Source organism: Portunus trituberculatus, chromosome 35, assembly GCF_017591435.1.
Source record: "Portunus trituberculatus isolate SZX2019 chromosome 35, ASM1759143v1, whole genome shotgun sequence".
NCBI classification, from domain to species: Eukaryota; Metazoa; Arthropoda; class Malacostraca; order Decapoda; family Portunidae; genus Portunus; species Portunus trituberculatus.
In genome coordinates, this window is record NC_059289.1 from 19,422,034 (window position 1) to 19,438,316 (window position 16,283).

At 37.5% G+C, this 16,283-nt stretch overlaps 1 protein-coding gene across 1 annotated transcript in view; it reads right to left on the bottom strand.

The window, feature by feature from the left end:
* Positions 1 to 246: 246 nt before the first annotated feature.
* Positions 247 to 16,283, bottom strand: part of LOC123513269 (collagen alpha-5(IV) chain-like) — a 116,522-nt gene continuing 100,485 nt past the window's right edge. Inside the window, exons 18-23 of the mRNA XM_045270339.1 lie at positions 10,364 to 10,445; positions 5,963 to 6,133; positions 3,222 to 3,407; positions 2,485 to 2,662; positions 2,130 to 2,244; positions 247 to 1,310 (exon numbers count right to left, since the gene is read on the bottom strand). Of these exons, the coding sequence (XP_045126274.1) occupies positions 912 to 1,310; positions 2,130 to 2,244; positions 2,485 to 2,662; positions 3,222 to 3,407; positions 5,963 to 6,133; positions 10,364 to 10,445 (1,131 nt within the window). The 3' untranslated portion in view covers positions 247 to 911. The remainder of the gene's footprint in view (positions 1,311 to 2,129; positions 2,245 to 2,484; positions 2,663 to 3,221; positions 3,408 to 5,962; positions 6,134 to 10,363; positions 10,446 to 16,283) is intronic.

Here is a 16,283-nt window from a genome sequence, read left to right on the forward strand (position 1 = left end):
AAACTTGTTATAATTGGTTCGCTTAATGAAAATTCGCTTAACGGAGTTTTTTTTTAAGAACATAACCCCTTCGTTAAGCGGGGGTTGCCTGTTTAATATATATATATATATATATATATATATATATATATATATATATATATATATTTTTTTTTTTTTTTTTTTTTTTTTTGTAAGGTGTTAAATAATGACAATATTTCGAAGATTTATAATAGTTTGTATAAATAAGACCTTGTAGCAAAAATTGTTTCTGAAATTATTTATTTTCTAAGAATTTTTCCTCTTCTTCATATGAAAAATAATAGGTAATGAAGTTACAAAATTTGTGGTTACTACTTAATAATCTGACTATATACAATATTTTCTCTCTTAAAGGTAGAAAAGTAAACACATTTACACTGGTATCATATACAATATGGCAGTGAATAGAAACTATAACTTAAGAGATAAGAAGTACCTTGACATATAATACTTGGCATGTTGTCCTACCAGCACCTTTCTGTGCTACACTGAGTACCAGGTGGAGCTGGAGGTGGGAGTGGCAGGATAAACTTTACACTCTGAACTGATGTAACAGACTATTTTTACTAAATTTCAAGGCCAAAGATCTACCTAATTTTACTGTGCTATAAGTATAAATAGGCATTTGCAAAACTTTGCAACAATTATGGTCAAAGCAAAATAGTACATTAATTATGAATTATGATAACCAATAAGATTATATCACTAGCATAATGACTAAAATCTTGCCAAACAGCGAGACACTTATTAAGACCACAATGAACAGGACTTTGCACATACTCTCAGTACTGCACATATGCACAATGCTGCTATAAACATGCAGCATTCAGTAATTAATTTTCAACTTAACCATTAAGGTGAGTCTGTGTTACTATAATTTATACAATAACTTAACCTCTAAAGTAGTCGTCTCGGCGATCACCTACATTGGGGAAGGGAAAGGGACTACGATCAGGATAGGGGTCAGGACGAGGACGATACCCATCTGTCCTGTAATTGGGTGGGGGGGTGACTGGTGGGGGAAGGATGGAACCTCTCCGCCGCTTCATGCAGGTGTTGCAGCGACTCACTCGTGACTTCAGGTTTCCGGCCTTGAGTGTCTGTTGACGAGGCTTTTGGAATTGTTGCTCCAGCTCGATGGTAGCCAGCCAATAAGAGAAAGCAGAGGGGAAGAGGTTGCAGCGGCCGTGACCTGTGCACTCAATGAATGGGTTAGAACGGAAGTCCTCAAGGCATGATCCAGGAGAGATAAGAGACTGGCCAGATCCTTCTGCTCCCGAATCTGTGTGCTGTAGGACCAAGACATAGTGTTATTCATAGCTTTACTAATTGATTATAAGTATGTTATGTGGCACAGATTTTAGCACATTTTGTTTTTCAGTGAGACTGTAGGATAATAAGATTTTGTGAAAAGTATGTGTGGTTGTGTAATGAGAGGACACAAGGCTCCTTGCATATATAAAGAAGGTTAGTGAAAAAGAACAAAGAAAAAAGTAAGACATCATTCTGTAAAAGGAGAAAGTGAAAGAAATGCAATAACATTTTAAGAATTTTCAAATGTGTAAAAAAATGTATGGTATGAAGACGTAGAGTGGTGAAATGCAAACAAAATTATACAATTAGGCAATGAAACAAATGTAAAGAAAAAGGCATACAACTTATATACAGCTACATACAGTCAGCACAAATGAAGCTACACCCCTTGAGTGCAAAGTGTGCACAAAATGGTAGTTACACAATACCATAGAAGTTTTGCTCAAGTAGGCTAATTTGTCTTCTGGTAACTGACAACTCAGTGCGATTGAGACTGTGAAGGAGTTTCTAGAGAAAATGTGGTATGCTAGATGTAGGAATACTGTTTTTTTTTTTCTACTTGTCTTTCATTTGTCCTCTACAGGAGTTGCTGATCCAAAGACCAGCATCAAAATCAAGATCAGCAAGATTAAGATCACATGAAGAGAATGACTTTGGCAAATGTGTCTATAAGTCCTTAAGTCATTCTTGAAAGAAGTTTAAAAAGCTAGTTACAGGCACATCTGATAAAGGGAAGAATACAGAATACACAATCAAGAATAATTTATGGAAATTAATAAAATAAAATCACCCACCATGATGAATGAGTATCCAATCCAAAGGGAATCCCAGCCCTGAGGACAGTCCGGAATGTCAAGCGTCTGGCTGTGGACTGCAATGACTAAAGAGGGCGCCTCACACACCACACACCTGATAACAAAGGAATATAATCTTACACCTAAAAACAGGTGAAAATGGAGATATATAAGCTGGGATATTGAGTTTAGTGAAGATGCAATTTATGATGCTTCATACAGTTTAGAAAATCTTACATCTTGCTGCCTGTATTATATATTAGACAACTGTAGGTGAGAAACTGTCATGGAGTAAAAGAGATGTGTCACATTAAAAGTAGTAAGATTCCCACAAATAAGTGTTTCTTCTGCTTACTTGGAAATGTATTTCTCAATGTCAGGTCCTTCAATGGGCGTCATCATCATGGGCATAGGTTCAGTGGTGGACAGCCAGTACGAATAGTCATTCCTCTGGGCAAAGTCGCACACGTTGTTCAGATTACAAAAGAGATACGGCATTGTACTGAACTTTCGGAGGCAACTTCCTGAAGCACCTGTGAAGAGAGAGAGAAACTTAAGGAATGTAACCAAAATATAATATAGATGTATGTTTTTCGTTTTTTTTCTCTCTGTCTGTTATATGGGATGAGGTCATGCTTATCAATTCTATAGGTGAGGTGTGAATTTTTCTATTTGACCAAACTGATATTCATACTATCTATCAACTTTACTTATTTGACTTCTCTTGAAGCATTAGGTAAAGTTGTTGCCCCTAGCATGTACAGATAAAAAAAATAAAAAGGTTCCATGAAGAGTTGCTTCAGATTGATTTTGCTTTAACCCCTTCACAGTGGCAGGGCAGATGTATGTACTACCAGATGAAAAACTGTTTATCTAATAATTATCTAAATGCATGTGAATCTTCAAAAATCAGGTGAAATCCTTCACTTCATTTTTAGAGTTTAAACTTGCTCATTTATCTTTTTTTTACATTTCAAAGTTTGCCAAAAGTGGGTGCATCTTATGAGCCATCAAATACAGTATATATCCAATAAAACTTCAAATATTACAAAAAACAAAACATGCAATGAACAGGTGAATAAATAACCATACCCAGATCCTGTCCATGTGCACGATGGTTACCCATCACATGTAAGAGGGAGTAGCCATCCCACATGGTGGTGGTGCCCTCAGGACAGTATGGGGTGTTCACCTCTTGGGAGTGGCGGGTGATGAGGTAACCTCTTGGCCGCGGGGGAGGACCTGGTGGAGCTGGTTCACCCGCATCACCATGAGGTCCTGGGTGACAAAACATTCCATATTAGGGTTTTGTCCAAATTGCTAGACCAGAGAACAATGTAGAAGTACATAGTAAACTGACTAAACTTTTTTTAGCATATAATAAAAATAATTTTCATGGGTCATATTCTTATGTAAGCAAAATGTGCATACAGATTTTCTATTTTCAGTTTAAATATATTCCAAACCTTTCCAAGAAAATGGAGATACTTCATATCTAAGTCTAATGCAAACTATTTCATATAAATATTTTCACAATTTCTTAAATGAAATATGATTATCTCATTTGCTGTCATTTACACATATGCTAGAGAGATAGCTGAGTCAAGATATCTGAACCACAGTTTGGATGAAAATACATAATTTCTTCCACCTCCAGACCTTATCTCATTTGTTACAATCTGCTGCTCAGTTGAGCTTTTGCTTTCATTTGAAAGGTAAAATAAGAACATAAGAGCATAAGAAAAGAGAAGCTGCAAGAGCCCGCCAGGCCTATACAAGGCAGTCCCTGTGTGTTTAAGCTACCAAATTCCATCTATCATCCCCATCCATGAACTTATCTAACCTTCTTTTAAAGCTCCCTATTGACTCAGCCCTGACTACATGACCACTGAGACCGTTCCACTCATCAACCACTTTGTTTGAAAACCAGTTTCTTCCAATTTCTTTCCTAAACCTGAATTTTTCAAGTTTAAATCCATTATTTCTGGTTCTGTCCTGCTACTGATCCTAAGAACTACATTCATGTCCCCTTTGTTAAAACCCTTATACCACTTAAATACTTCTATCAGGTCTCCTTTTAACCTACGTCTCTCTAAGGAATGCAGATTGAGTTTTTTCAGTCTCTCTTCATAGGGAATATCCCTCATTCCTTGTATCTTTTTAGTCATCCTCCTTTGCACTGACTCCAACAAAGCTATATCCTTCCTAAAATGTAGGGACCAGAATTGTACCGTATAGTCAAGATGTGGCCTGACCAGCACTAAGTATAATTTTAGCATTACTTCGGGACTCCTGCTTTTAACACTTCTAGAAATAAATCCCAAAACTCTATTCACCTTATTCCTGGCCTCAATACATTGCTTCCTTGTACCGAGATCGGAGCTAACTATAACTCCTAAATCTTTCTCATACTTGGAACTTCCTAGTGCTACATTATCTATCATGTACCTATTGCTTGGATTATCTCTACCTACGCTCAGTACCCTGCACTTGCTAATATTGAACTGCATTTGCCATTTATCTGTTCATTCTTTCATCCTATCCAAGTCAGCTTGCAAGGCCATGGCATCCAAATCAGATCTAATTAATCTACCTATCTTTGTGTCATCTGCAAATTTACTAATGTCACTATTAATTCCACTATCCAAGTCGTTGATATATATATATTAGAAATAATAATGGCCCTAAAACTGAGCCCTGTGGCACCCCACTAACTACTTCTCCCCACTTGGAATACCATGTGCTTTAACCTTTTTAAGAGCCTCTGGTGAGGTACCTTGTCAAAGGCTTTACTGAAATCTAAGTATAGAATGTCATAATTATCACCTTTATCTGCCACCTCATAAACCTTACTATAAAAGCTCAACAAGTTTGTAAGACACGACTTTCCCTTCGTAAATCAATGTTGTGTTTGATTTATCAAGCCATGTTTGTCTAGGTGTTCCCTAATGTTTTTCACTATTATTGATTCCATTAATTTACCTACAATTGAAGTTAAGCTGACAGGCCTGTAATTAGACGTTAGGGTTTTATCTCCCCTCTTAAATATAAGAACCACATTAGCTTCCCTCCACATTATCAGTACTTCACCTGACTCCAGTGACATCCTAAAAAGTACAGCTAAAGGCTCGCTTGCATTCCTTTAGAACCCTTGGATATATTTCATCAGGTCCTGGTGACTTGAATTTCTTTAATTTATCAATCTCTTGTTCTACCATCACCTTAGTTACATGAATATCTGTCAGCTTTTCATTATCCTCTGCCCTAAATATCTACTTACTATCTGGGATTTCCTGTGTGTTCTCTTGGGTGAAGACAGTTAAAAAATACTTGTTCATAATTCTACCAATCTCATCCACAGAACTAATCAGAGATATGAGGCAGATTCAGATATGACATCACCAGTTGGCACAATAATATTGATAATAATAATAATAATAATAATAATAATAATAATAATAATAATAATAATAGTAATAATAATAATAATAGTAGTAGTAGTAATAGTGATAATAATAAAAAGGAAATTAAGTTATATATATATATATATATATATATATATATATATATATATATATATATATATATATATATATATATATATATATATATATAGACATGTATACTACATTATAACATTGTAAAAAGGTATATATTATAACACTGTAAAAATGGAACATAATCTATTGTAGAGTTAGCAAAGGCTAATAAAGAAGAATGTAAATGTGAATTGTATTGCAGGGAGGATCTGTATCCTACCACTGTACATCAAAGATATCCTGCAGTAAAAGACCTGTTTGCCAAAACTCAATACAACAGTGATAAATTCTCACCTGGTAGGCCCGGGAGTCCTGGCAAACCATTCTCGCCTGACTCTCCATAGGGACCCCTGTCACCTGGCAGTCCTGGTAGACCACGCCGTCCACTGTCACCAATTGCACCCATGCTGCCTTTTCCACCATCACGTCCAGGCTTGCCCATGAAGCCGGAGGTGCCAATGTTACCTAAAGAAACAACAATCTTATCAATCAGATAAGATACTTGCTGGCAGCATATGAAAAACATTACATATACATGTCATATTTTGTCAATCCTTTCTTGTCCTCCAAAAAAGTATGAGTCAACAAATATTGATATAAATAATGAAAATTAGTAAATTACTGATCATTTTCCAACTAGCCAAAAACTCCTTCATTAATAAAGTGTCAAAATCTTTACAGATCTAACTTTCCTCATGATCTCTGGCACCTAACTTAAATATCTCTAATAACTTTTCTTTTTCATATTTCCTTCCTTTATTTCCACCTGATGACTTCATGCTACCATTAAAATTCTTTCCATGCCCTCACCAGCCTATACTCTTAAAAGACTTATGGACTTGATGGGGTCCTTCTGAAACTGTGTCTTCATGCTTGCACCTTGCTTATTCAAACTCTTTCATCTCTGTGATCATCTATCTGGCTTTCCTTACTGAGTCTTGGTCATCCTCTTTTTAGAGATTTTGGTAAAACTTTTGACAGAGTCTGATACAAAGCTTTATTTCCCAACTACCCTCTTATGGCTTCTATCTTTTTCTCTGTAACTTCATCTCCAGTTCCCTTTCTTACTATTCTATTAATGCTGTGGTTCATTGTCAGTTTTCTCCTAAATCTATCGACAGAGGTATTCCTCTTAACATTCACTATCTTTCTATAATTTATTAATGAATTCTAATCCTAACTTCTTAATTATCCTATTCACTACTAGACTGAAGATACCACCCTGCACTTTTCCATATATTTCCAACTTTTCAGGAAGTTATCAGATCATGCAAGGAAGCCACAGAATGCCTGAATTGTGATCTCTAAAAAATGTTTATTGGAACATAGCAAACTTATTTTTTTTCATATAAGAAGGGCACAGGCCAAAGGTAACAAAAATAATATAAAAAGGTTCTGAGATGTCAGTCCCTGAACAAGAACAAAAAAGAATAAGCTAAAAAAAATGGAGACAAATGTCTTGAAACTTTACTGTTGAAAGACTTTTCATCCTAGGAATGAGGAAATGCAGAAGCAGGCAGGGAGTTCCACAATTCACTAAAGAAAGGAATAAATTCCTTTCAAATCTTTTAGGGAACTTGCAGTTAAAGTAGGACTTATTAATATTTTGCTGCCCGTGACAAGTTTCCCTCTTGCATAAAAAAAAATTGTGAATACTGGCTAATTTTTGCATTAGAAAATGAACAGAATAGGGATAAGGGAAAGAAGAAAGTCTTATTACAGCAAGGCTGCAGGAGGAGGGCAGGGATGCAATTAGAAATTTCAGAAAAGCTTATATGAAAATAGTGGAACAAGATAGCAAGGGATACAACATTGTAGTGATGAAAAAGAGGTTGAAGATCATGAGTTAGAGGAGAGGAGCTGATTAAAAAAAAAAAAAATTTGATTCCACCCTGCCTAAAAGAGCTTTATGAGTGGAACCCTCCCATATATGTAAAAGATACTTCACACATGGATTGATAAGGCACAATAGAGTTAACAATTGGGGGAGAAGAGAAAACTGGTGAACACAATTCAGAAGACCTAACTTCATAGAAGCTGCTGTAGCTAGAGAAGAGATGTGAAGCTTTCAGTTTAAATTATAAGTAAAAGATAGACCAACGATGTAAAGTGAAGAAGAGGGGCACAGTTGAGTGTCACTGAAGAAAAGGGGATTGTTGTCTGGTAGGTTGTATTGAGTTGATAGATAAAGGAATTGGGTTTTTAAGGCATTGAATAATAAGTTCATTGTGCCCCAATCAGAAATTCTAGAGATCGTAAGTCAGATGTTCTGTAATTTAAGCCCCGTCCACACTATCGAGCATGCTCGACGGGCAAACAGTGATACCAGATCACAATAGGTAGTGAGAATAAGGGTTGATGATGTCAGAAAAGGGAAAACCACAGGCAGGGATCTGGCAACAAACAGTACTACCAGATGTAGTTTAACCCACAATATCTACTCCTTCACGAGGCAAAGACTGGCGGGCAAAGATTCCTACATAGTTCCAAGGAAACCTTTAGTGTTTTCCATCATACCAGTCTAAACAGTTTCTGGTGTTTTGTTCAAGCTCACTCACAGACAGTTGCCCGCTTGTTTGTCCGCAGTTTCCTCATTTCTGACATCACCTTTGTACCTGCCACTTACCCTCCTTGCTTATGTATTGAAACGGGATCTGGTATCACTGTTTGCCTGTCGAGCATGCTCGATAGTGTGGACATGTCCATACTTACATATTTTTACATCCTGAAAGGTTGGTTGTCTACAAAAAGATATGAAAATGTGCAGGATGGTATCATCAGCATAGGAGAGGATAGAACAAAAAAGTTTGGTTTAGAAGACCACTGATGAATAATCAGGAGAGAGTATATAACAGAACAGAACTATGAGGAAAACCATAACTAATAGATTTAGGAAAAGAATATTGACTGTTTACCACTTACACACCACACACTGAAGAGAGCATACATATGGCTAGCACCTTGGGATTCCTACTAGTTCCTTCATAAGAATGAGTTCTAATAATGTATATACAAAGATGAGTGAGAGCTGAAAAGTGTCCTGTTTCCATACTAATTTTATAAAAGAGTACATATTTTAGGGATTGAGAAAAATTAATAAAAAGGAGAATGTAGGTGGCACCACTGGTTCTGTCTTTATATTCAATGTATTAAAAAATATTTAGGAACTGAGAAAGAAATGGAAAGAAAGGAGGATGTAGGCAGTGCCTTCAGTTGTGGAGATTTTGAAGCAAACCAACCAAGGAAGCATGATGACACAGTGGGTATACTCTTAAAACCAGTGGGTTTGAGATTGATTAAACAGTTAAATGAGGAAAGGGAGTTTTGTGGATCCAGAAAATAAAAAATTTATACAATGAAGATGGTAAACATAGAAAGAGAAATAAAGGTTATGAGATAGCTTATTTCTGGCTTTTGGAAAAACAAAACTAGCTTTTAACAGAAAATAAGAAACTGAGAAAGAAGTATAGTGAATGTGAGTGTTTAAAAGATAAACAAGGAAAAATACAAAAGAAGGAGAATTATTAATAATGGTTCAAGATGATATGTGGATGAAATGCAGTATGGAGATAACCATGGAGAAGATCATAAGTATAACAATTGGACCAATGGGAGGGAAAAGAGGAAGATCATATTAATGTACACTTAACCCTCTCTATTGCACCTTCAGCTATTGCATCTTATTCCTATTGCGTATACTTAAAAAGTTGCACATGTCTCTATCGCACACAAAAGTACTGCTATTGCATGCCTATCATTTGAAAACTCCAGTTGAAGTTCTCTATATACTTTTATTGAGAAAAAGTTCTTCACACATTTCCCCAATCTACCCATCCACCTTAGCTCCTAATCATCCACAAATCAGGTACCGTATTTGACAGTATATAGGAAACGCCATTTTCTAGACAACTATCCCTTCTATTTCAGTGACATTCAACTGTCCCCATCTTCTACAATGAAAATGCTTGGTCTGTCCAAAACTTGTAATCTAAACTAGAAACTCACATTTCATCTTTAGTTAAAATATTGATACTGATCCTTTACATAGGGAGGATTTAAATGTTTATCTTTTCAACTTCTCTACTCTGACTGTCTTCAGCCTTTTCTCAAAGCCACAATGTTGCATCTCTTGCTATCTTTTGCTGCTATTTTTGAGCAAACTGATCTTCTGATTTTGCTAACTGCATGCTTCTCTTTCTCCCAAAGTGTTACTGCACAAAAATTTCTTCATTCTCTTAGCTCTTTTCAGTCCATCTCTCTAATGCAAGAGTTAACCAGTATTTTCAATCATTCGCCTATTTCTTTTTGGTAAACTATGGAATCCCTACCTGTTTCTGTATTTCCACCTTTAATGCTTGAACTTTTCAAGAGGGAGGTTTTAAGACAGTTATTCTCTGATTTTGATTAATCCTTTTGACTCTTTATTAGGAACAGGACCTCACAGGATCTTTTATCATTGCAATTTTTGTTACCCTTGGCCAGTGCCCATCCTATATATATATATAAAAAAAAGGAGAAAAAAATGCTTAAAATTAATACAGTATCATCAAATCCTCAACAAAATACACAGCTCTTTCTAGACTAAACTAACAGCATAGATGTAAGAGGTGAGTATGTACATGAGCATTGAATGTCTCTAACTTAAGGCCAATTTCTCTCTTGCTGGAAGAAGTGAAGGTGTTTAATCTCACTCACCAATATCACCACGGTCGCCTCTCTCCCCAGGAGTACCAGGAATTCCTGCTTGGCCTTCAAGTCCTGGGTCTCCTTGCTGGCCCTGAAATAGTGAGCAACACTTAGTCATAATATGTGCACACACTACACACTGAATAATTACCTACATCTAAAAAAGAGAGATGTGATAAATATAACATAATTTTAAGAAATAACAAAAAATACACTCAATCCTCAGCTATTGTGCCTAATTGGTGCATCTATCACTGTGCAACAGCCGAAATCACAACAGCATGAATGAAATGCTTCTTGCTGTCGCCAGACACCATTTATTTGTAGGTGGTGGCCCAAAACCCCTTGCTGCTGCTCTGTTGCCATGTTCCTTGACATAATCTACCACTTGTAGTTTGTGGGAGATTGTGTAGCTTAATCTTTTTCCTCCTGCTGTCATAATGGTAATGGTATTGATGTGTTTATTATGACCATGAAGTTGGTGTTACTCCTCACCAATGGATGGCATTGAGTCAGAGTGGTGATCAGACACTTTTAATAGACATGTGTCACAGCCTCACAGGTTAATTTCTTTCATCCTTCCGATAATTAATTTTTAAAGTGATAATACTGGTAATGATGATAATACCAGCAGTAAAATAATGATATATCCAGTTAGGGTAGGTAAAAGTACTGGGAAAAAGGTGCATCCTATATGCCATCAATTATGATATCTCATTGTGGATGATTAGAAGCTAAGGTGGATGGGTAAGATTGGTGAAGTATGTGAAGAACTCTTTCTCAATAAAAGTATAAAGACAAACTCAACTATTACATGAAATCACAACCTGGAAGTTTTTTGAATGATGGGCATGCCATAACAGTAATTTCATGCGTGATATAGAAATGTGTTCAACTTTTTACGTATGTGTGATAGCAGTAAAACATGATAGCAGAAGGCACGATAGCAGAGGGTTAAGTGTATGTGTATATATATATATATATATATATATATATATATATATATATATATATATATATATATATATATATATATATAGGTAACTCGATTTATGCGATAGATGCTCCAAGAGGCATCGCGATATCAAAATTGCATAAAACAAACATGTAATTCTCATAAGAAACAATAGATAATAGGGGGAATGCGGGATGTGGTCCAAAAAAATTCTTACAAAATACTCTATTTATTTGGCTAAATTAACACGTTTTTATTATTTACCATTCTAAATACTAGAAGTGTATTTAAAGTAAAGGGAAAAACAAGAAATAATAAGAGAAAGTAAAAATTAATGAGAAAACAACAAAACAAAGAATATGTAAACAAAACACTCACTGCGTCACTGCCTTCACCACTCACACCACAGTCAGTCACCATCTCCTTCTGAACTTTACCTACCACTTTATCAAAAATCCACTTATCAAAAATAACCCCACATGCAGAAGATGAAGGACGTTTTGGGGCCATCTTCGTGAATTATAGGCAGATTGAAGAGATTCCTGTCTGTACTCAGTGCTGGCAGACTGCAACTGAGGTACGATAAGAGCGAGAGCTGGATCCAAGAAACTTGGATCCAGCAGCAGGAGCAACCTCCTGCCGAAAAATGGCATCCATGAACGCTTGGAGGGACAGTAACGAGGTTGTTATCAGGTTGCTGAGAACACCACCTCTCGAGGCGGTGTTACAGTCTTATACTGTCATACCTCGCCCAACACGACAGTTAGGTTCCTGAGCTCGTGTGCACGGCGAGATTCATGTTGGGCGAATAATAGGTCCTATGGGAAAATAAAGATTAGGTTCCCAGATCCTCCCCAGAAAAACAATATTTTACCAAAAACGACTGAAAAAAAAAAAAACAATAAATGAAGTACCAAACACACATTTTATTTAATCACAGTACTAGTACCTTATTTAGTTTATTTGCTGGTTGGAGAGGGCTTGAAATACTGACTGGCAGATGCTTCCATATGGCGTAAGGTCTCCTTGTAGGGCACAAGAAGCTCCTCAACACCTCTCTTGAACTTAATGTTCCTCTCCAGGATGGGATCTGTTTCAGTGAAGAGGGATGTTGCATCTTCCATGACTTTCAGCAAATTACGAAGAGTCTTGATGGTGAAGACAGGCTTGGTCTCTTCATCATCATTATCAAGATCCTCATCATCAGCACCTTCTCTTGCCTCTTCTTCCTCCAGCTGCAGCAACTCTTCAAGTGAAGGCTCAACATCATGTGAGTCAATCACATCATCCTCAGTTATGTCATCAAAGCCTTCTCCCCCATCTGTGTGGGGTGAGTCCAAGACGCTTGGGAGGGAAGGTTGTGTGCATTCACCAGGACCAGCGGGAGATTCAAATGGAAACCAAATCGTGCAATTGCGAGTCAAAGTCGTGCTCGGTGAAATATGAGGGACCGAACGCGGCAGCTTTGCTGTGATTGGCTGGCTTCCCGCCTCTGTCTCTATCATTCCTGGAGCAGGATCCAAGATTCTTTAACAATGTCAGAGCAACCTCCTGCAGCGAAATGGTATCCATGAACGCTTGGAGGGATGGTGACAAGGTTGCTATCAGGTTGCTCTGAAGTTGCTGGGAACACCACCTCTGGAGGTGGTGTTACTGTCTTATATATGCATTTATGTTCACAAAACAACATTTCTATTAACTTTTTACAAACCTTGTCCCCCAAGAAAGGATTGTTTTGTAATGCATAAAGTGAAATCTTACATGGAATACCAAAAAATAAAGCAGAGATGATATCAGCCACAGACGAATTGAGAGACTCGCGGCCACTCCGCCGCTTCTTCTTCTTCTTGTGACCCTTTTGCTTGCGTGTTACTTTCATCATGATGTTTATGTTTTCACTCCTCTATTGCCTGGTATAATGGATATCATATCTTAGTATTCATATACGCTCATGCCATGAGGATAACCCTTGACATTGTGTCACTGAGTGAGAGTGAATTACTAATGAAATACTGCGGTCTTTCATTAATAATTCACCATCACTCAGTGCCACGGAGTCGAGGTTATCCTCATGGCATGAGCGTATATGAATACTAACATATGATATACATTATAACAGGCAATAAAGGAGTGGAAACAAATATCATGGGGAAAGACAACACGCCAAGCTAAAAGGGTCACAAAAAGAAGAAGAAGAAGCACTTGAGTCTCCGCGAGTCTCCCGCTTCGTCTGTGGCTGATCTCATCTCTGTTTTATTTTTTGGTATTCCATGTAAGATTTCATTTTATGCATTACAAAACAATCCTTTCTTGGGGGCAAGGTTTATAAAATGCTAAAAAGAAATGTTGTTTTGTGATCATAAAAGCGAGAATGTGAGAATTTGTACGTAGCTCCTCTAACTTCCAATGACTCATATGACATCATAAAAGTAGTGGTACACCGGTGGCCCAATATGCTGCCAAACGTATATATAATTTTTTTTTAACCCTTGTGGTATGTTGGGGACCAGCCCAGAATGCATCCCCCCCTATTTTCATTATTTCCTATGGAAAAATTACATCTGCTTAATGAATTTTCGCTCTATGAACAGCTTTGAGACCTCCTATCCTGTTCGTTAAGCAGAGTATTACTGTAATACTCCGCTTAACGAACGCTTGTCTAATGAATTTCCGGTTTAACGTACTATATAAAGTTAGACCAAAAAGTCCACATAACGTACAACCACATCCGTTTTAGCGAATTTGCTGGGTGAGGGACCGAACGCGGCAGCTTCGCTGTGATTGGCTGGCTCCCCGACTCTGTCTCTAGCGCTCCTGGGGCTGGATCCAAAATTCTTTAACAACGTCAGAGCAACCTCCTGGCGCGAAATGGCATCCATGAACGCTTGGAGGGACGGTGACGAAGTTGCTCTGAGGTTGCTGAGAACACCACCTCTGGAGGTGGTGTTACTGTCTTATATATGCACTTATGTTCACAAAACAACATTTCTATTAGCTTTTTACAAGCCTTGCCACCAAGAAAGGATTGTTTTGTAATGCATAAAGTGAAATCTTACATGGAATACCAAAAAATAAAGCAGAGATGAGATCGTCCACAGACAAGGTGGAGACTTACGGCGACTCGGCCACTTCTTCTTCTTGTGACCCTTTTAGCTTGCGTGTTGCTTTCACCACGATATTAAATTTATTTTTCCATTCCTCTATTGCCTGCTATAATGGATGTCATATCTTAGTATTCATATATGCTCATGCCATGAGGATAACCTCGACTTCATGGCACTGATAGTGAATTACTAATGAAATACCACATTATTTCATTGGTAATTCACTATCACTCAGTGAATTACTTATGAAATACCGCGGTATTTCATTAGTAATTCACTATCACTCGGTGCCACGGAGTCGAGGTTATCCTCATGGCATGAGCATATATGAATACTAAGATATGATATCCATTATAACAGGCAATAAAGGAGTGGAAACATAGATTTAATATCGTGGTGAAAGCAACATGCAAGCTAAAAGGATCACAAGAAGAAGAAGAAGTGGCCGAGTCGCCATGAGTCTCCGCCTCGTCTGTGGGCAATCTCATCTGTTTTATTTTTTGGCATTCCATGTAAGATTTCACTTTATGCATTACAAAACAATCCTTTCTTGGGGGCAAGGGTTGTAAAAACCTAATAGAAATATATATATATATATATATATATATATATATATATATATATATATATATATATATATATATATATATATATATATATATATATATATATATATATATATACTGGCAAATCCCCTTAATCCCTTCAATACGGTGACGCCTATGTAAGCGTCATGAAACCCCAGTAGCATATACGGTGACGCCTACGTAGGCGTCATATTTCTTTTCTGAGCTTTCTTCAGTTCAGTTGTCCCGTATAGTGTGTTGGATACCAACTATACATGCCGTATGCTGTCCTTGAAATCCTAGTGCTCCTCCCACCATCCTTGTCTCCACCAATCACTAAAGATAAGCTCCATGCGTCCCGCCTTGTGTCTAAAATTCCCCAATGGCATAGACTGTTCCCATCTCTCTCTCTCTCTCTCTCTCTCTCTCTCTCTCTCTCTCTCTCTCTCTCTCTCTCTCCTCCTTCCCCATCTCTCCCTCCCCATCTCCCTTCCCTCTCTCCCTCTCCTCTCGAAGATAAGTTACATGCGTCCCCGCCTTGTAACATTCGTGAAAACACACACACACACACACACACACACACACACACACACACACACACACACACACACACACACACACACACAAATACAGGCTAGCCCAGCAGGAAACAACAAGGAAGATTTGGTTGAGAAGAGATCTCGGTGAAAAGGAAAGAGAAATGTTAAATGAGTTGAGAAAGGAGGCTTTGAAAAAAATGAAGAGAGGACAGAAGAAGAGAAGAAAGAGTTTTCTGGAGAATCTTGGATATGAGACTGAGGAAGTGGTTCATAACCCAGAAAAGTACAGCAAGAAAGGACTAAAGAAACTTACATATGAGCGAAATGTAATGTATTCCAACATAAATGGAGTGATATCGGGGATTTTAGAACTCAACGATTACTTGAGGGACAAGAACCCAGATATTGTGGGTCTTACTGAAACAAAACTGAGAGAGGGAGAAGACCTGATGATGGTTGGAGAAGGGAAATATAATGTTTGGAAAAGAAATAGAGTAGGTAAGATGGGAGGAGGAGTGATGTTGCTGGTTAAAAAAGATATAAAGGTGGATCAAGTGAAAGAAGGTATGGGAAAGGCAGAAGTGCTAAAGATCAGAGCAGAAACTAATGAAGGAAAAAGAGGCACTACATAGTGGTGTAACAACAAATTTTCTAATCTCTCTCTCTCCTCCTTTCGTTTCTCTCTCCCTTCCCTCCCTCCCCCTCTTCCTCTCGAAAGATAAGCTACATGCGTCCTGCTTGTGTCTAAAATATTAGCAAATGTCA